Here is a 17,522-nt window from a genome sequence, read left to right on the forward strand (position 1 = left end):
AGCCTGGTCCTTGGAATTGGTGTGTGAGTGTGAGAGTGTGTGTTTGTGTGTGTGTGTGCTCAGTCGTGTCCCTCTCTTTTCGACACCATGGGCTGTAGCCCACCAGGCTCCCTTGTCCATGGATTTTTCCAGGAAAGAATACTGGAGTAGGTTGCCATTTTCTTCACAAGGGGATATTCCCCACCCAGGGATCAAACTCTTGTCTCCTGCATTTCCTGCAGGGGGTTTCTTTATCACTGTGCCACCTGGGAAGCCCTGGAATTGCTTATTAATACTTGTTAAACGAATGAACCAATGTTCAGAGTCACCTAGTTTGTGGCAGAATTAGGGCTATTTATCTCCTATATCTTTGCGCTTTACAATTTATTAAATGGCTTTGTTTCCATTTTTTTGTATGGGAAACAACCATGTGTTAGGACCCTCTGCAAGTGAGGGAACTGAGGCTCAAAGAGTTCAGTGATTTTCCAAAGTTACACAGCTTTAGGAAGAGGAGCCTGCAATCTGCATTAGACTCCAATTCTATTAGTAACTCCATTGTTATGAATTAGAATAAGATAAATATCACTTAAAAATTGGAGCATAGTTGATATAAAACATTGTATTAGTTCTAAGTGTACAATTTAGTGATTTGATACTTTTATAGATTATACTCCATAAAAAGTTATCATATAGTATTGACTACTTTCCCTGTGCTATATTGGCTACAATATTATGTTTCAAGTGTACAACATAGTGATTTGGCATTTCTATAGATTATACTCCACACAAAGTAATTATAAAATATTGGCTATATTCCTTGGTATTGCTAAGTCATGTGTGACTCTGCGACCCCACGACTGTAGCCCTCCAGGATCCTCTGTCCATGGAATTTTCAAGGCAAGAATACTGGAGTGGGTTGCCATTTCCCTCTCAAGAGGATCTTCCCTGACCAAGGACTGAACCACAGGTTCTTGCCTCTCCTGCTTGGCAGTCGGATTCTTCACCTGCGAAGCCCTGTGTTGACATTACATCCGCGTAATTTATTTTTTACTTTGTAGTTTGTACCTCTTAATCCCCTTCACCTATTTTTGCCCCTCTCCTCTCCATCTCACTTTTATTCTGAAGTCAGAATTCCCGGTTTTGATACTTTTAAGGTCCAATCTCCCTGGTGCCTCACTTTCCTTTTGGTAGTATAACAGTACCCATCTCATGGAGTTGTCAAGATTAGTCAAGCACTTACCATAAGTACTCAGGAAATACTAGTTTCCCAACTGTTCCCACTTTTCCTTCCAGGAAGCCTAACCCTGTGGCCTTTAAGTTCTGGCGGGCGCAGTACTCTCCCTCCCAAGATCTCCCGCCTGACTTTCCTCCTCCGGGTGAGCGTCCCTCAACTTTCCAGCCAGCTGCCCGTGATAAGAGTCGGTATTTTCCTCTGGGCGATTCACAGTTCTGTTCTGTAAGGGTTTAATTAGGTACTTCCCTGAACGTGGCTTATTTTGGGCTTTTCGAGTGCTGAGAGTGAGTGGGAGACTATGCTGGGGAATTCGGAACTGGGAAAACAGCAGTCTCACAGGAAACAAAACAAAACAAAAAAAACCGCTCCAACTTTTAACTAGCGGTCAGCCCTGCGGACGTGTCGGCGCCGCTCCCTCTCCCGCCGCTAGGCGGCGCGCCAAGACGCCGGAAGTCTATCCCAGAACTGCGCATGCGTCCTTCTTCTCCAGTGCTCTTCCGTTTACTTTCTTTGAGCTTTGCATTGCCGTTTGTCCCAAGCGGCTACCCGTACGCATCCGAATCTAGCCCGGGAACTAAGAGTCGGAGGAGCGGGGCTTTGGGAGTTTGCCGATTCCGGACGTCCTCGGGACCGGCAAGATGTGCTCCCTGGGGTTGTTCCCTCCTCCGCCGCCTAGGGGACAAATCACCCTATACGAGCACAATAACGAACTGGTGACAGGCAGTAGCTGTGAGAGTCCGCCTCCCGACTTCCGGGGCCAGGTGGTCGGGGCGAGGAGGGAGGGGACCTTTAGGCGTGGGGTGTCGGAGGGTTTGTGGGAGCAGAGGCAGCGTGAAGGGAGGGGGCGCGTTGCGGTCCCCAGACTGGAGGATTGGAAACAACCTCTCCCAGGGTGGAGACGAATAGAAGAGATGGAATGTCTTTTAGATCTGGGATTGGAGGATGAGGGATGCTGAGAAGCTGTGGGGCGGGCCTAGCGGGCATGGAGAGAGTGAGGGCGAATCTAGGGGATGTCACTGTGCAGGAGGACTTATGAAAAGTTGGAGACAGTATCTGGGACAACTGGGAAGGCCCAACCTGGGGAGTTTTTTCCCCCGAGGTTTTGCTGGCAAGGAAAAGGAAGAGAAATAGACGTTTATTGAGCGTTTGCGTGGAAGAAAGAGGCTCTGAGTCAGGTGTTCTGCACAAATATTTTAATAATGTGATTTAATAATCACAGCATACCTATGAAATATTATTCTGGTTTTACCGATAAGGGAGATAAGACTTGTTTACCCAGTTCCACAAGGGTTTCTTTTGTGGAAATGGGAAACGGGGGTTCAGTAGAGATCTGGGAAGTAGAACTCACTCACTGTCATACCTCTCATTTCTGGCTATAGTGGATCAATCTTCCTGTCCTAAACCTGACTAAGGATCCCTTGAAGACCCCTGGAAGACTGGACCATGGCACAAGAACTGCCTTCATCCACCACCGGGAGCAAGTGTGGAAGAGATGCATCAACATTTGGTGAGACTTGGCAAAGGGTCTCCTGGGCCAGTGGTCTGCAAATCCTGGAGGCAGTGAGGTCACCACCTCTCTGCCCTGGGCTTCCTGGCTCTCTATAGCTCAGAGCTGTCTGTCATTCAACACATCAAATTATCAGTCCTTTCTGTGGAACTTAAGGCTGTGCAACGGTAGTTCGTTTCATCTCCAGTGACTTGCTTTCCTTTCTGGTTTAATTATGTAAACTTGCTCCCTCATGTCATTATCACTTTCTGAGCCTTCACCTGAAGCTCAGAAAGGATAGGTATAAGGTTGCAGTGAATAATCTCATACATGGGTCATAGATTTTACACGTGTAGGAGTGAAACCTGGATTCAGTTCCTGGCTGTGCCGCTTTTTAGCTGTGTGACCTTGAGCAAGTTACTTAATCACTCTGTCCCTCAATTTCTTCATCTGTAAAATGAAACTTGTCTTACAAGGTTCTCGTGATGATTAAATAAGTAAAACACATATTAATCCCTTTAAGAGTTAGCCATTATTAGTATTATCCTCATCATTGTGTTGGAGAAGGCAATGGCAACCCACTGCAGTACTCTTACCTGGAAAATCCCATGGACAGAGGAGCCTGGTAGGTTACAGTCCATGGGGTTGCTAAGAGTCGGACATGACTGAGCAACTTCACTTTTACTTTCATACATTGGAGAAGGAAATGGCAACCCACTCCAGTGTTCTTGCCTGGAGAATCCCAGGGACAGGGGAGCCTGGTGGGCCGTCCTCTGTGGGGTCGCACAGAGTCGGACACGACTGAAGCGACTTAGCAGCAGCAGCATTGTTTTAAGTAGGGGTTCAAAGGGTGTGTTCATTTGTAATTTCTTTTCTTTTTTTTCATTTGTAATTTCATGAGCTGTTGCCATATAATCCTCTAAGTTGTACATATTTATAGACCCACCAGCAGTGAGATAACTATGCTCCAATAAAAACCTAAAAATGAAACAAAGCCAAAAAAGGTGTATGAGAGTGCCTGTTTTCTAACACTTGTGCTATCAAACTTTGATATTTGATTTTGCATAACAGTTTCATTTGCATGTCTCCTTGAGTGAAGCTTAACATCAGGTCATGGTCTGAAAACCCATTCAGTCCTGGATTCTTTCTCGGTTTCTGCCTCTGTTGAGCTGCTACTTCCCTTCCTGCTGTCTTTCTTTTTTTTTTTTTTTTTTTGACTGCTTTGGGTTCTAGTTGTGCAGGATCTTACATCTTCATTGTGGCATTCGAGATCTTTTAGTTGCGCTGCCGGATCTAGTTCCCTGACCAGGGATTGAACTCCGGCCTCCTGAATTGGGAGTATGGGGTCTTAGCCACTGCATCACCGGGGAAGTTGCTTCCTGCTGTCTTTTATATGAATAGCTGTTTTTTTTTTTTTAAGTTCTGTTTATTTATTTTATTTTTGGCTGCGCTGAGTCTTCAGCAGCTGTGTGGGAGCTATCTCTAGTTGTGGCAAGCAGGGATTACTCTTTGTTGTGGGGTGCTAGGGCTTCTCATTGCAGTGGTTTCTCTTTTCACAGAGCATTGGCCCTAGGCATTCGGACTTCAGTAGTTGTGGTGCACAGGCTTAGTTACTCTGTGGCATGTGGGATCTTCCCAGTGCAGGGGTCAGACCTGTGCCCCCACATTGGCATGTGGATTCTTAACCTCTAGACCAGGAGGGAAGCCCCCTCAGTTCAGTCACTCAGTAGTGTCCAACACTTTGTGACCTATGGACTGCAGCATGCCAGGCTTCCCTGTCCATCACCAACTCCCAGAGCGTGCTCAAACCAAGGCCATCGAGTTGGTGTTGCCATCCAACCATCTCATCCTCTGTCGTCCCCTTCTCCTCCTGCCTTCAGTCTTTTCCAGCATCAGGGTCTTTTCCAATGACTCAGTTCTTCACATCAGGTGGCCAAAGTATTGGAGTTTCAGCTTCAGCATCAGTCCTTCCAATGAATATTCAGGACTGATTTTCTTCAGGATAGACTGGATGAATCTCCTTGCAGTCCAGGGGACTCTCAGGAGTCTTCTCCAACACCACAGTTCAAAAGCATCAGTTCTTCAGCACTTAGTCTTCTTTATGATCCAACTCTCACATCCATACATGACTACTGGAAAAACCATAGGTTTGACTAGACAGACCTTTGTGGGCAAAGTAATGTCTCTTTTTTTATAAGCTGTCTAAGTTTGTCATAGCTTTTCTTCCAAGGAGCAAGTGTCTTTTAATTTCATGGCTGCAGTCACCACCTGCAGTGATTTTGGACCCCAAAGAAATAAAGTCTGTCACTATTTCCATTGTTTCCCCATCTATTTGCCATAAAGTGATGGGACCGGATGCCATGATCTTAGTTTTTTGAATGTTGAGTTTTAAGCCAGCTTTTTCACTCTTCTCTTTCACTTTCATCAAGAGGCTCTTTAATTTTTCTCTTTCTGCCATAAGGGTGGTGTCATCTGCATATCTGAGGTTATTAATATTTTTCCTGGCAATCTTGATTCCAGCTTGTGCTTCATCCAGCCCTGGATTTTGCATGATATATTCTGCATATAAGTTAAATAAACAGGGTGACAGTATACATCCTTATCATACTCCTTTCCCAATATGGAACCAGTCTGTTGTTCCATGTCCAGTTCTAACTGTTGCTTCTTGACCTGCATACAGATTTCTCAGGAGGCAGGTAAGGTGGTCTGGTATTCCCATCTTTTGAAGAATTTTCCAGCTTTTTGTGATCCACTAAGTCAAAGGCTTTGGCATAGTCAATAAAGCAGAAGTAGATGTTTTTCTGGAACTCTTGCTTTTTCTATAATCCAACAGATGTTGCCAATTTGATCTCTGGTTTCCTCTGCCTTTTCTAAATCCAGCTTGAACATCTGGAAGTTCACAGTTCACGTACTGTTGAAGCCTGACTTGGAGAATTTTGAGCATTACTTTGCTAGGATGTGAGATGAGTGTGATTGTGCGGTAGTTTGAACATTCTTTTTCATTGCTTTTCTTGGGATTGGAATGAAAACTGACCTTTTCTAGTCCTGTGGCCACTGCTGAATTTTCCAAATTTGCTGGCATATTGAGTGCAACACTTTCACAGCATCATCTTTTAGGATTTGAAATAGCTTAGCTGGAATTTCTGGAGAAGGCAATGGCAGCCCACTCCAGTACTCTTGCCTGGGAAATCCCATGGAAGGAGGAGCCTGGTATGCTACAGTCCATGGGGTCGCTCAGAGTCGTGCACTACTGAGCGACTTCACTTTCACGCACTGGAGAAGGAAATGGCAACCCACTCCAGTGTTCTTGCCTGGAGAATCCCAGGGACGGGAGCCTGGTGGGCTGCCGTCTATGGGGTCGCACAGAGTCGGACACGACTGACATGACTTAGCAGCAGCAGCAGCTGGAATTTCATCACTTCCACTAGCTTTGTTTGTAGTGATGCTTCCTAAGGCCCTCTTGACTTCACATTCCAGGATGTCTGACTCTAGGTGAGTGATCACACCATCGTAGTTATTTGGGTCATGAAGATCTTTTTTGTATAGTTCTGTGTATTCTTGCCACCTCTTCTTGATATCTTCTGCTTCTGTTAGGTCCATACCATTTCTGTCCTTTATTGTCCCCAATCTTTGCATGAATTGTTCCCTTGGTATCTCTAATTTTCTTGAAGAAGAGATTTCTAGTCTTTCCCATTCTATTGTTTTCCTCTATTTCTTTGCATTGATCACTGAGGAAGGCTTTCTTATCTGTCCTTGCTGTTCTTTGGAACTCTGCATTCAAATTGGTATATCTTTCCCCTTCTCCCTTACCTTTCATTTCTCTTCTTTTCTCAGCTATTTGTAAAGCCTCCTCAGACAATCATTTTGCCTTTTTGCATTTCTTTTTTTTGGGGATGGTCTTGACCACTGCCTCCTGTATAATGTCACAAACCTCCGTCCATAGTTCTTCAGGCACTCTGTCTATCAGATCTAATCCCTTGAATCTATTTGTCACTTCCACTGTATAATCGTAAGGGATTTGATTTAGGTCATACCTGAATGGTCTAGTGGTTTTCTCTACTTTCTTCAATTTAAGTCTGAATTTTGCAATAAGGAGTTCATGATCTGAGCCACAGTCAGCTCCCGGTCGTGTTTTTGCTGACTGTATAGAGCCTCTCCATCTTTGGCTGCAAAGAATATAATCAGTCTGATTTCAGTATTGACCATCTTGTGATGTACATGTGTAGTCTTCTCTTGTGTTGTTGGAAGAGGGTGTTTGCTATGAGCAGTGTGTTCTCTTGGCAAAACTCTGTTAGCCTTTGCCCTGCTTCATTTTGTACTCCAAGGCCAAGTTTGCCTGTTATTCCAGGTATCATTTGACTTCCTACTTTGCATTCCAGTCCCCTTTGATGAAAAGGACATCTTTTTTGGGTGTTAGTTCTAGAAGGTCTTGTAGGTCTTCATAGAACTGTTCAACTTCAGCTTCTTCAGTATTACTTGTTGGGGCATAGACTTGTATTTGTGATATTGAATGGTTTGCCTTGTAAACGAATGGAGATCATTCTGTCATTTTTGAGACTGCACCCAAGTACTGCATTTTGGATTCTTTTGTTGACTATGAGGGCTACTCCATTTCTTCTAAGGGATTCTTGCCCACAGTAGCAGATATAATGGTCATCTGAATTAGATTCGCCCATTCCATTTTAGTTCACTGATTCCTAAAATGTCAATGTTCACTTTTGCCATCTCCTGTTTGACCACTTCCAGTTTACCTTGATTCATCGACTTAACATTCCAGGTTCCAGGTTCTGGACAATGCAATATTGTTCTTTACAGCATCGGACTTTACTTTCATCACCAGTCACATTCACAACTGGGCGTTGTTTTCGCTTTGACAGCAGGGAAACCCTCTGTTGTCTTTTAAATATTGATGTCCTGAACTGGACTTGCACCCACCTTGGTGTTCACTTGTCTGTTCAACACCCTCAGTCAGATATTCTACAGGCTTCACAAACTCAGCACGTTCAAAATCAACCTCTTTGTTTTCCTCTCTATGCCAGTGTCTTTGTTGTGTTTTTCATCTCAAGGAATGCCCTTCCTAGTCATATAAGAATAAGTGGCTTGAATGTAGGCTTTGGGACAGACAGACAGATTGAATCCTGACTCTGCTTTTTCTACCTAGTTCTCCTTTGATAATCAACCTTTCATACTCCCTGTTCTCTCATCTAAACATGCAGATGATGACTACCCCTGTTGTGTAGGGTTTTGATAATAGCTAAGTTAGATGTTGAGTGTGAAGCTGTAGCCCAGGCCTGGCATAGTGTAATCAGTGTTGGATGCTATAATTATCATCTAGGTGTTTCCCTTGATATTCCTCTTTACCTTACTAATGTTGAATTAGTCCTCCAATCCTGTCCGTTCTACTTCCTCAAGCTCTCAGACCTGTCCTCTTTTCTCAACCCCCAGTGGTTCTGTTATAGCCACGCTTTCTGGGAAACAAACTCACTCGGAGGGACAATACAGATAGTGGAGTGCAGTTTATTACACCGGTGGGCCCAAGGCAGAGTCTCCTCTTAGCCAAGGACCCTGACCAGCATTTGTGAAAATCTTTTATACACCATGTATACGTGTCCAAACCCACCACCCCAATCCCTTGATGCTTACAAAGGGAGGGTAAATACAATCACAGTAACGCCATCATTCACGTGTTATGTGTTCAAACAGTTAATAATAAGCCCGCGGTTACATTCCAACCAGTTAATAACTGATAAGCCTGTGCTTACATTCTGATAGATACTGTCCGGAGGCAGGGGTGATTAGTGTCTGTTTTCTCTTAGGTGATGAGTAACCTGGATATGATCTTCAAGGTTCCCCTGTCCGGAGGGGGTCTTATCCTTCCATTGTCGTTCCCACAGGCACTAAGCAGAGAGTTCAGAGTCCACTGGAGAGATGGCTGAGCACGACCAGCACGGACAGGCCTGAGATGGAGTCCAGGCCCTATGAATTCCTTCTTCAGTTCAGGCCACTTTGACCTTTCTTCTAGATTCCTGAAGTAGCTTCTTAACCTATTTCTTTCTCTCCATTCTTGTCTCCCTCTAATCTGCAGCCAGACTGATCTTTCTAAAATGCCAGTGTGATTAGTTTATTCCTTAACTGAAACTCCTTCATTGACTTTCCATTCATTGTCTTTGGGCAAGTCCTGACTCCTTGATCTGCACACAAAGCCCTGACAGACCTCTGAGCCTTAGTTGTCTCATTGAGGAAATGGATAGAATGAAAGGACAAGGGAAAGTGTTTGACATATAGTTGCCACTCATTAAATGGAAGTGCTCTTATTTATTTTTTAAATATTTATTTATGTATTACTTACTCTGCTGCAGCAGGTTTTCGTTGCAGTATGCAGGATCTTATAGTTGCGACAAGTGGGATCTAGTTCCCTGACCAGGGATCAAACCTGGGCCCCCTGCATTGGGAGTGTGAAGTCTTAGCCACTGCGCCACCAGGGAAGTCCCTGATCTTATTCTGAGTATGTGTTGAATGAATGAATGAATGAATGGAGGAACTTAGAGGGGAGAGTGAAGGGATCAAAGCTGTCTAACTCACAGTTCCCTCTCCTCTTCAGGCGTGATGTAGGCCTTTTTGGGGTGCTGAATGAAATTGCAAATTCAGAGGAGGAGGGTAAGTGTGTTTACCTCCAGCCTTCTCTAGTTTTGTGGTTGCCATCTCCCCTCCGTATTCCCCATAATTCATCCCAATACCTGTTGGCCCAGCGCCTTTCCCTTTAGCCCTGTATTCCTGGCCCAGTTGTCTCCACTGGTGCTATCTCCTGTCACCTCTACCTACCCCTCATCCTCAGAGTGGGTGTCCAGATCACTTGTTGGGTGGAAGGGCCTGGAGAGTGCTTCCCTTTGCTCAGCCCTCACCTAGGCGGGTGCCCAGTGAGAGCCCTGTGAACGGTTTAATCACAGCTGCTTCCTCAACCCCACAGTGTTTGAGTGGGTGAAGACGGCATCCAGCTGGGCCCTGGCACTCTGTCGATGGGCCTCCTCCCTCCACGGGTCCCTGTTTCCCCATCTGTCTGTAAGTTTGGCTTCTGCCGCTGGCCTTCCCTGCTGCTGCTCCTCCACTCCTACCATTTTCTTTCTTTCTTTTTTTTTTTAACTCCTACCATTTACTGTGCCTTAGGGTCAGGCTGTGATGGGAAGGCAGAGGGTGGGAATGGTCCAGTTCCCTGTGGGAGCTTTGAGGGGATGAGTGCCCTTTGTCCCAGTGCATCCTCTGTCTGCTTTGTTATTACAGCTTAGGAGCGAAGATCTGATTGCTGAATTTGCTCAAGTCACAAACTGGTGAGTGTACCAGCTCTGGGGCTTTTGTTGGAAGTCCTGAACCTTGAGACTTCTTTTGGGGAGAGGGAAAACAAGGCAGAGACTCCTCCCACCCCTTCCCTGACTGTTCCCCATGTTCTCACTCCTACCTTCCAATAAAGAAAGAAATAAACAAAAAAGAAACAGCAAAAAATGTAACAGTCTCATGTGGAAGGCAGCCTGAGCTCTGGGCCCAGGTGTGGTGAGGTGCAGTTCGGACTCTTCACTGTCACTCCTGCCCCAGGTCCAGCTGCTGCTTGCGGGTCTTTGCATGGCACCCCCACACCAACAAGTTCGCCGTGGCCCTGCTGGATGACTCAGTCCGCGTGTATAATGCCAACAGGTGCGCATGGCACCCTGGGTGGGCTCTGCCTCCTCAGTCTCCGTCTCTCAGTCCCCACTTCCTTCTCCAACTCCCGTGCCCAGGGAGTCCTGCAGTTCCTGAGCCTGGTCCGATGGCTCTTTTCAGAACTGGGGTCAGGGAGGCCCCACAACTGGATGCATCCTCTTTCCAAACCCAGCCTTTATCCTATCCTCTGTCCCACCGTACCCCCAGGCCCTGGATGATCTGCTTTCTTCTCTGGATGTCTGTCCTCAGTTACACTCAGGTCCCCTGTACCTCAGTGTCCCTGCTTTGACTCTGTCCCCTCCCATTTCACCCCAGCACTATAGTCCCCTCCCTGAAGCACCGGCTGCAGCGCAATGTGGCGGCCCTGGCCTGGAAGCCCCTCAGTGCCTCTGTCTTGGCTGTGGCCTGCCAGAGCTGCATTCTCATCTGGACTCTGGATCCCACGTCCTTGTCTACCCGGTGAGTCCCAGCAGTCTCTTACCTTGGCCCAAGACTGTGAGTTGGTGAGGCGGTCTGGGAGGAAAAGTTCTTCGTCCTCACAGCGCTTCCCATGGCTACGGGAGAAGCAGACCTGAGACCAGGGTGGAGGTTCTGCGAAGCAATAATCTAGAGAAAGGGACAGAACTAGGGGCTTCTGGGCTTGTGGGGAGTGTGCACCTGTGGATCATGAAGTGGAAAAACAGTCTTTTTGAGAGGACTGCCAGATTCAAGTTTAACAGAAGGGAGAAAGGCAATTAATGTAGATATGGGATTAATATGGATTTGAGCTGAAACCAGTGAAAATGGAAAAAGAATCCTCACAAGAACTAACTAAATATAAAACCAGAAACTGGTTCTTTAAATTTTGAATAAAGATTTTGGCTCACTTTATTAAGGCAAAAGAGAAAACCAAAGTATACTATTTTCAGAATGGGACAAGAGAGAGAACCATGAATATGGAAGAAAATAGAAGAATTATTAGAGAATATTTTATACATTTAGACCAGCACATTTGAAAATCTAAGGAAATGTTTGATTTTCTACCAAATATGTGTTACCAAAATGGATGAGTTGTACCACTAAAAAAGATGCCAGACTGATGATTTTATGGTAGTTTGTCTAATTGTCAGAGAAAAGATAATCTCCATGTTATTGGAACTAATCCAGATCATCATAGAAAAATTTGGAAGGCCTCCTGATTTGTTTCTTCCTTTTAATAAACTTTATATGGACATAAGTGTAGATTTTTGGAAAAGCTGCAAAGATAGTACAGAGGGTTTGGCTATACCTTCACACCATTTCCCCCATTGTTAACATCTGATACTACCATGTCACATCGGTCAAAACTAAGAAACTGACATTTGAACGTTGTTATTTTTTAACATTATTAACTAAACTCTAGACTTTGTTCACATTTCACCAGTTTTCCATTAATATCCTCTTTCTGTCCCACCCTGATTTGTTTTTTATAAAGTTAATGTGACCCTAAATCTGAAACCTGACAATAGGTAGTATAAGAAAATATTTGAGTACTGATTTTAAAATCCTAAATAAAAGACTACCAAATAGAATCCAAAAGCATATTTTTAAAAAAAAAATTTTAACCTAGTGGAATTTTCCAGAAATTAGAAACTATTTACCATTAGGACATATATTAAAATGATTTATTACATTGGCAAATTAAGGGAGAAAAATGTTTGTATCAATAAATGCCCTTGAATAAGCAGACATCCTGTTAAATGCATAAAGTAAATAGGAATACAAAGAGATGACCTAACATAAAGAATGTGTACTCAATATCAGTGGCTGCCATATTAAACTGTGAAATAGGAAATACTAAAAGTTTTTCCAGTAATGTCAAGATAAAGACAGAGGTATCTTTACCACCTTGTTAATCAACAGTAGTTTTGGATGTTCTTGTGAGTGCAGTAAGACAAAAGGATTTTGGTAAAGTCTTGAGAAAGAAGATAAAATTAATTTTTATTTGGAGATATTATTTTACACCTAGATAAAACAAGAGATTCAACTAAAAGAAACCTGTTTAATCTGGTAAGAAATATAAGTAGTACGGTAATTGGATCCAGGAAACTGAAAAGGTCATAGCTTTCCTTTGTACCAATAAGAAAGTGAAGTCGCTCAGTCGTTTCCAACTCTTTGGGACCCCATGGACTGTAGCCTACCAGGCTCCTCCGTCCATGGGATTTTCCAGGCAAGAATACTGGAGTGGATTGCCATTTCCTTCTCCAGGAGATCTTCCTGACCCAGGAATTGAACCCGGGTCTCCCACATTGTAGGCGGACGCTTTACTGTCTGAGCCACCAGGGAGGTCACTATTTTTTTTTTTTTTTTTCCCCAGGGAAGTCAATATTAAACAAGAATATTAAACAAAAGCTTAATTAATGGCGGGACATGCTGTATTCATTGATAGGAAAATTTAATCATAAAGATGTCAAGTTAAGTGTATTTCCGATTAGCATTCTACTGAATTGTTTGTTTTTGTGAACTGGACAAAGTCGTATTTAGAGTGTTTATGAAAGAATAAATGTGGAAGGGTAGCCACGAGAAGTTTGAAAAGGAAGCACATTGAGAGGAGACTTGCCTCTAGGTATTGAAATGTTTTATGAAGTTACAGTAATACAAAGTTATTGTCATAAGATCAGACAAACAGATCAATGTATCACAACATTCAGGAACAGATCTAGGAATTTATGGAAATTTAATATATGATGAATTTGGCTTGCATTGCAATAGACAAGTTATTATTTCTTTTTTTTTTTGTGGTTTTGACATAATTGGCTATCCATTTAGGAAATTATAGTTTGGCCTTGCTTCACATTTTATATACAAATAAATTCTAAGCTGATAAAAAAACTAAGTATAAAAATACATAATTTAAAGGACTAGAAAAATACATAGGATTTTTTTTTTGCCCGTTCAGAATGACAGTATTATTAAAATTGAGATGTTTGATAACATCCATTATTAGCAAGAGTAGGAAAAATGGCATAGTGTGGTACAAACTTTTCTTTTTTAAAAATTATTTTATTTATGTTGGCTGCACTTGGTCTTTGTTGCTGTGTGTGGGCTTTCTCTAGTTGCAGTGTGCGGGCTTCTCGTTGCAGTGGCTTCTCTTATTGAGGAGCACAGCCTCTAGGGAGCATAGGCTTCAGTAGTTGCGGCACATAGGCTCAGTCATTTCGGCTCCCGGGGTCTAGAGCTCTGGCCCAGTAGTTATGGTGCACTGGCCTGTGGAATCTTCACGGACGAGGGATCGAACTGGTGTCCCCTGCATTGTGAGGCAGATTCTTAACTGGGTCACCAGGGAAGCCCCACAAACTTTTCAGAAAATAATTTGTTGGCATATTTATCTTTTGAAAGGTGCAAGTCTTTTTTACCCACAATTCCATTTTAATACTGTGTTCTACACAAATAATGACATGAGTACATAAAGATATAAAGAATACTTTTGCAGTAGTACTTGTGATAAAAAAAATCACCAACAACTGAAATGTCTGTGGAGGCACGACTGAATAAATTATAGTTCATCTATTCAGTGGAATACAGTGAGGCCACTGAAAAGAATGAGATGGATCTCTGTAAACTGATGTATTGTAAAATTAAGGGAGTAACTTGTAGACTGGTGACCTAAGACCTCATTAGAGCTAAAGGTGGGTATATAGGTGGGAGGAAAAGGGACAGAGTAGCCTGCACTTTTTGGGCCAAGTTTGTCGCTCTGGAGATTCAGAGCTGACTGACACAGCTGGCGTCCTCAGTTAGTTCCCAGCCTAGTCAGGAAGGTCGCCACACACACCATCTTTGTTGAGCAGAAAACGAGGCAGAGCACCGAGGAGGGAAGGTAATTGTGATAAGGAAACAGGTTTGGGAGCATAGGATGAATTCTGAGGAGTGGCAGGTAACTCTAGAAAGATACGAGATTGGAACTGTGAGGTGATGTCATGGGTTACCCTGGCCTCCAGGCAGGATGGTCCTGTGGAGAGAGGGTTCTCATCTAGAGCAGAGCATGCATCTCCCCAGCCCAGCACCAGCTAGCTTTACTTGTCACAAGTTCTTGTCTCTTTCGGACTTCCCTGGTGGCTCAGTGGTAAAGAATCTGCCTGCCAATGCAGCAGACACGGGTTTGATACCTGATCCAGGAAAATTCCCACATTCTTCAGAGCAGCTAAGCTTGGGAGCCACAACTATTGAGCCTGTGCTCTAGAGCCCAGGAACCACAACTACTGAGCCCACGCGCCCTAGAGCCCATGCTCCGCAACAAGAGAAGCCATTGCAACGAGAAGCCCATGTACTGCAACTAGACAAAAGAACCCACACAGCCACAAGGATCCAGCACAGCCAATAAATAAATGAATAATAGTAAAATGAAGTTTCTGTCTCTTTCAGGTTTACTCCCTTTCACCCTTTCTGGACCTCCTGGTAGTGACTGCCTTTGCTTCCTTCTTGTTTTCCTTTAACTTCTGTGATTCTTATTGCTGAACTCAGAGGGGCCACAGGGATTGGGCAGTTATAGCAGGAGGCGGCAGGGATAGAACCACAAGGCTTTCTTCTTGCCGTCTGACCCCACACCGTTCCCCTTCTGCAGACCCTCTTCCGGCTGTGCCCAGGTGCTCTCTCACCCTGGGCACGCACCTGTTACCAGCTTGGCTTGGGCCCCTAGTGGGGGGCGGCTGCTCTCAGCTTCCCCTGTGGACGCTGCCATCCTGGTGAGTTGGTCCCCACGCCTCTTGGGGTCACTTCAGCCACACCCCTCAGACTCAAGGGAAGAGCTGCCTTTGCCTGGTGGTGGGAAGTATGCTGGGGGAGGAGAAGAGTAGTTATCCATTTAGTCTTAAACTTATCCAAGGCGCAGCGCCGGCCCTGCTCCTCAGATGTAAAATTCTGCTCACTGTTTCCTCCTGTTTCAACCCTTTCCCACTTCCTCCCCTCTCTGGTTCTTTATACCTCAGGGAAGGGGGTCTGTGGGGTGTTGGGGATACTGTCTCACTGTCTCCCCCCCTCTCCTAGGTTTGGGATGTCTCAACAGAGACCTGTGTTCCCCTTCCCTGGTTTCGGGGAGGTGGGGTTACGAACCTGCTCTGGTCCCCAGATGGCAGCAAAGTCTTGGCTACCACTCCTTCAGCTGTCTTTCGGTGAGTGGGGAGAGCGGGAGTGGGCAGGAAGGACATGGAGAAAGGCACTAGGCTCCTGGAACTTCCAGCTGCACAGCCTTCTGTCCCCATTCCCATTCCCCCGAACCTGGGACTGACAGGCAGGGAGGTCCGAGCTGTGACACCTGGAACTCTAAGCTGTGGCCCGCTTCTCTCTGGCACAGGGTCTGGGAGGCCCAGATGTGGACTTGCGAGCGGTGGCCTACCCTCTCCGGGCGATGCCAGGTAGGAGGGAGTGTGCGGTGCAGGAGCTGGGGAGGAGGTTGGCTCGACTTCCCCAGGCGTGTCCCCCTACCTCCACTTCTCTTCCTCCTGTGCGTCCTTCCTGTATTCCCATAGACCACCCTTTTCCTGCCCTTTGCTCCCTGACCCCAGACTGGCTGCTGGAGTCCCAGTGGAAACCGCCTGCTATTCACTGTGTTGGGGGAACCGCTTATTTACTCCTTGTCATTCCCAGAACGTTGTGGTGAGTCAGGGGCAACACTTCCGGATGCACAATAGCTGGGGTAGTCGGAGGGAGGAAAGAGCCCTGTGGAGTATGCTGCTCTGAAGGAAAAAGGGAAGGAAAGCAGCTCGGAAGACTTGAGAGGCGTTGATGCTGTGATGGAGAGGAGATGGGGCTGGGGGAGGGGGCCCTTTCCTATACCTAAGAGCACCTGCTCTGACCCACAGGTGAGGGAAAGGGCTATGTTGGAGGCGCCAAGTCTGCTACAATAGTGGCAGATCTGTCTGAGACCACCGTACAGACGCCGGACGGCGAGGAGAGGTAAGCTGGGTGGGTGAGGAAGGGGCGGAGAGACAAAGCTGGGAGGGACCACGCAGAGCCCCTCAACCTGCTGTTCTGACTCGCAGACTTGGGGGAGAGGCTCACTCCATGGTCTGGGACCCAAGCGGGGAGCGGCTGGCTGTGCTCATGAAAGGTGAGAGGTGGAGAGCAAGGCCTCTGCTGAGGCTGCACCATCTTCCCATTCATCAAGTGTATCCACATCCTGGCAGCAGTTCTGCTGTGCCCCTGCCCTGGGATTCGGCCTTCAGAGATCCTTCCTATCCCTCATCCATCTCTTATAGGCAATCCTCGGGTCCAGAATGGGAAACCAGTCATCCTCCTTTTTCGCACTCGAAACAGCCCCGTGTTTGAGCTACTTCCTTGGTAAGTGCTGGGTTCTTCACTGGCCCTCCCATACCAAACCCACGTCCCACTATACCTGCCTCCTGCCTCCAGCTGCCTGCTCACCTTCTCTTCTTCATCTAGTGGCATTATCCAGGGGGAGCCAGGAGCTCAGGCCCAGCTCATCACTTTCCATCCTTCCTTCAACAAAGGAGCTCTGCTCAGCGTGGTGAGTAGGCCAGCTGCTGGGCTGCAGGAGTGGGAGGAGCTGAGAGCCATGGCTGCTGGGTGGCTCTGCCATAAATACCCCTTCTTTGGGTCCAGCCTGATTGACTTTGCTTCCCTCTCTCTGCAGTGCTGGTCCACAGGCCGGATCACCCACATCCCTCTGTACTTTGTCAATGCCCAGTTTCCACGCTTTAGCCCAGTGTTTGGCCGAACCCAAGAGCCCCCAGCCGGGGGTGGAGGCTCTATTCACGATCTACCCCTGTTTACTGAGACATCCCCAACCTCTGCCCCTTGGGACCCTCTCCCAGGGCCACCCCCTGCTCAGCCCCACTCCCCTCACTCCCACTTTCAGTAATAAGTGTCCTTTATTGTTTTCCACTTAATTATGAGACTGTCTTTTCCAGTGACTTGCACTGGGGTACACTGAAGGAAAAAAAAGGCATGGACTTTGGGTTTAGATCTTGGCTCTTTCACTTTTTAGTCACTCCTTGTGAATCTGGTCGTTATTTACCCTTAAGAACTGGATAGTTTTCAAATGATTTGAAAGCAAAACTGAGAAAATACCTAGCACCAGCTGTGGCACATAACAGATGATGCACTTTCCCCAAATTTAAGCAAGCTCCCAGAATAGTGCAGGGCAGTAATAGAACA

At 45.8% G+C, this 17,522-nt stretch overlaps 1 protein-coding gene across 1 annotated transcript; it reads left to right on the forward strand.

The window, feature by feature from the left end:
- The first annotated feature begins 1,717 nt into the window (after window positions 1-1,717).
- On the forward strand, window positions 1,718-17,328 carry AAAS (aladin WD repeat nucleoporin). Its single transcript, XM_061126935.1, has 16 exons — window positions 1,718-1,974; window positions 2,593-2,720; window positions 9,301-9,356; window positions 9,667-9,758; window positions 9,978-10,024; window positions 10,287-10,385; window positions 10,707-10,850; window positions 14,971-15,091; window positions 15,393-15,517; window positions 15,700-15,760; window positions 15,911-16,001; window positions 16,208-16,301; window positions 16,388-16,455; window positions 16,604-16,685; window positions 16,788-16,872; window positions 16,999-17,328. The coding sequence occupies exons 1-16, from the start codon at window positions 1,852-1,854 to the stop codon at window positions 17,224-17,226; spliced, it is 1,644 nt and encodes a 547-aa protein (XP_060982918.1). The 5' UTR covers window positions 1,718-1,851; the 3' UTR covers window positions 17,227-17,328.
- The last annotated feature ends 194 nt before the right edge of the window (window positions 17,329-17,522 follow it).

The sequence above is a fragment of the Dama dama genome, chromosome 3, assembly GCF_033118175.1.
Source record: "Dama dama isolate Ldn47 chromosome 3, ASM3311817v1, whole genome shotgun sequence".
Lineage (NCBI taxonomy): Eukaryota > Metazoa > Chordata > Mammalia > Artiodactyla > Cervidae > Dama > Dama dama.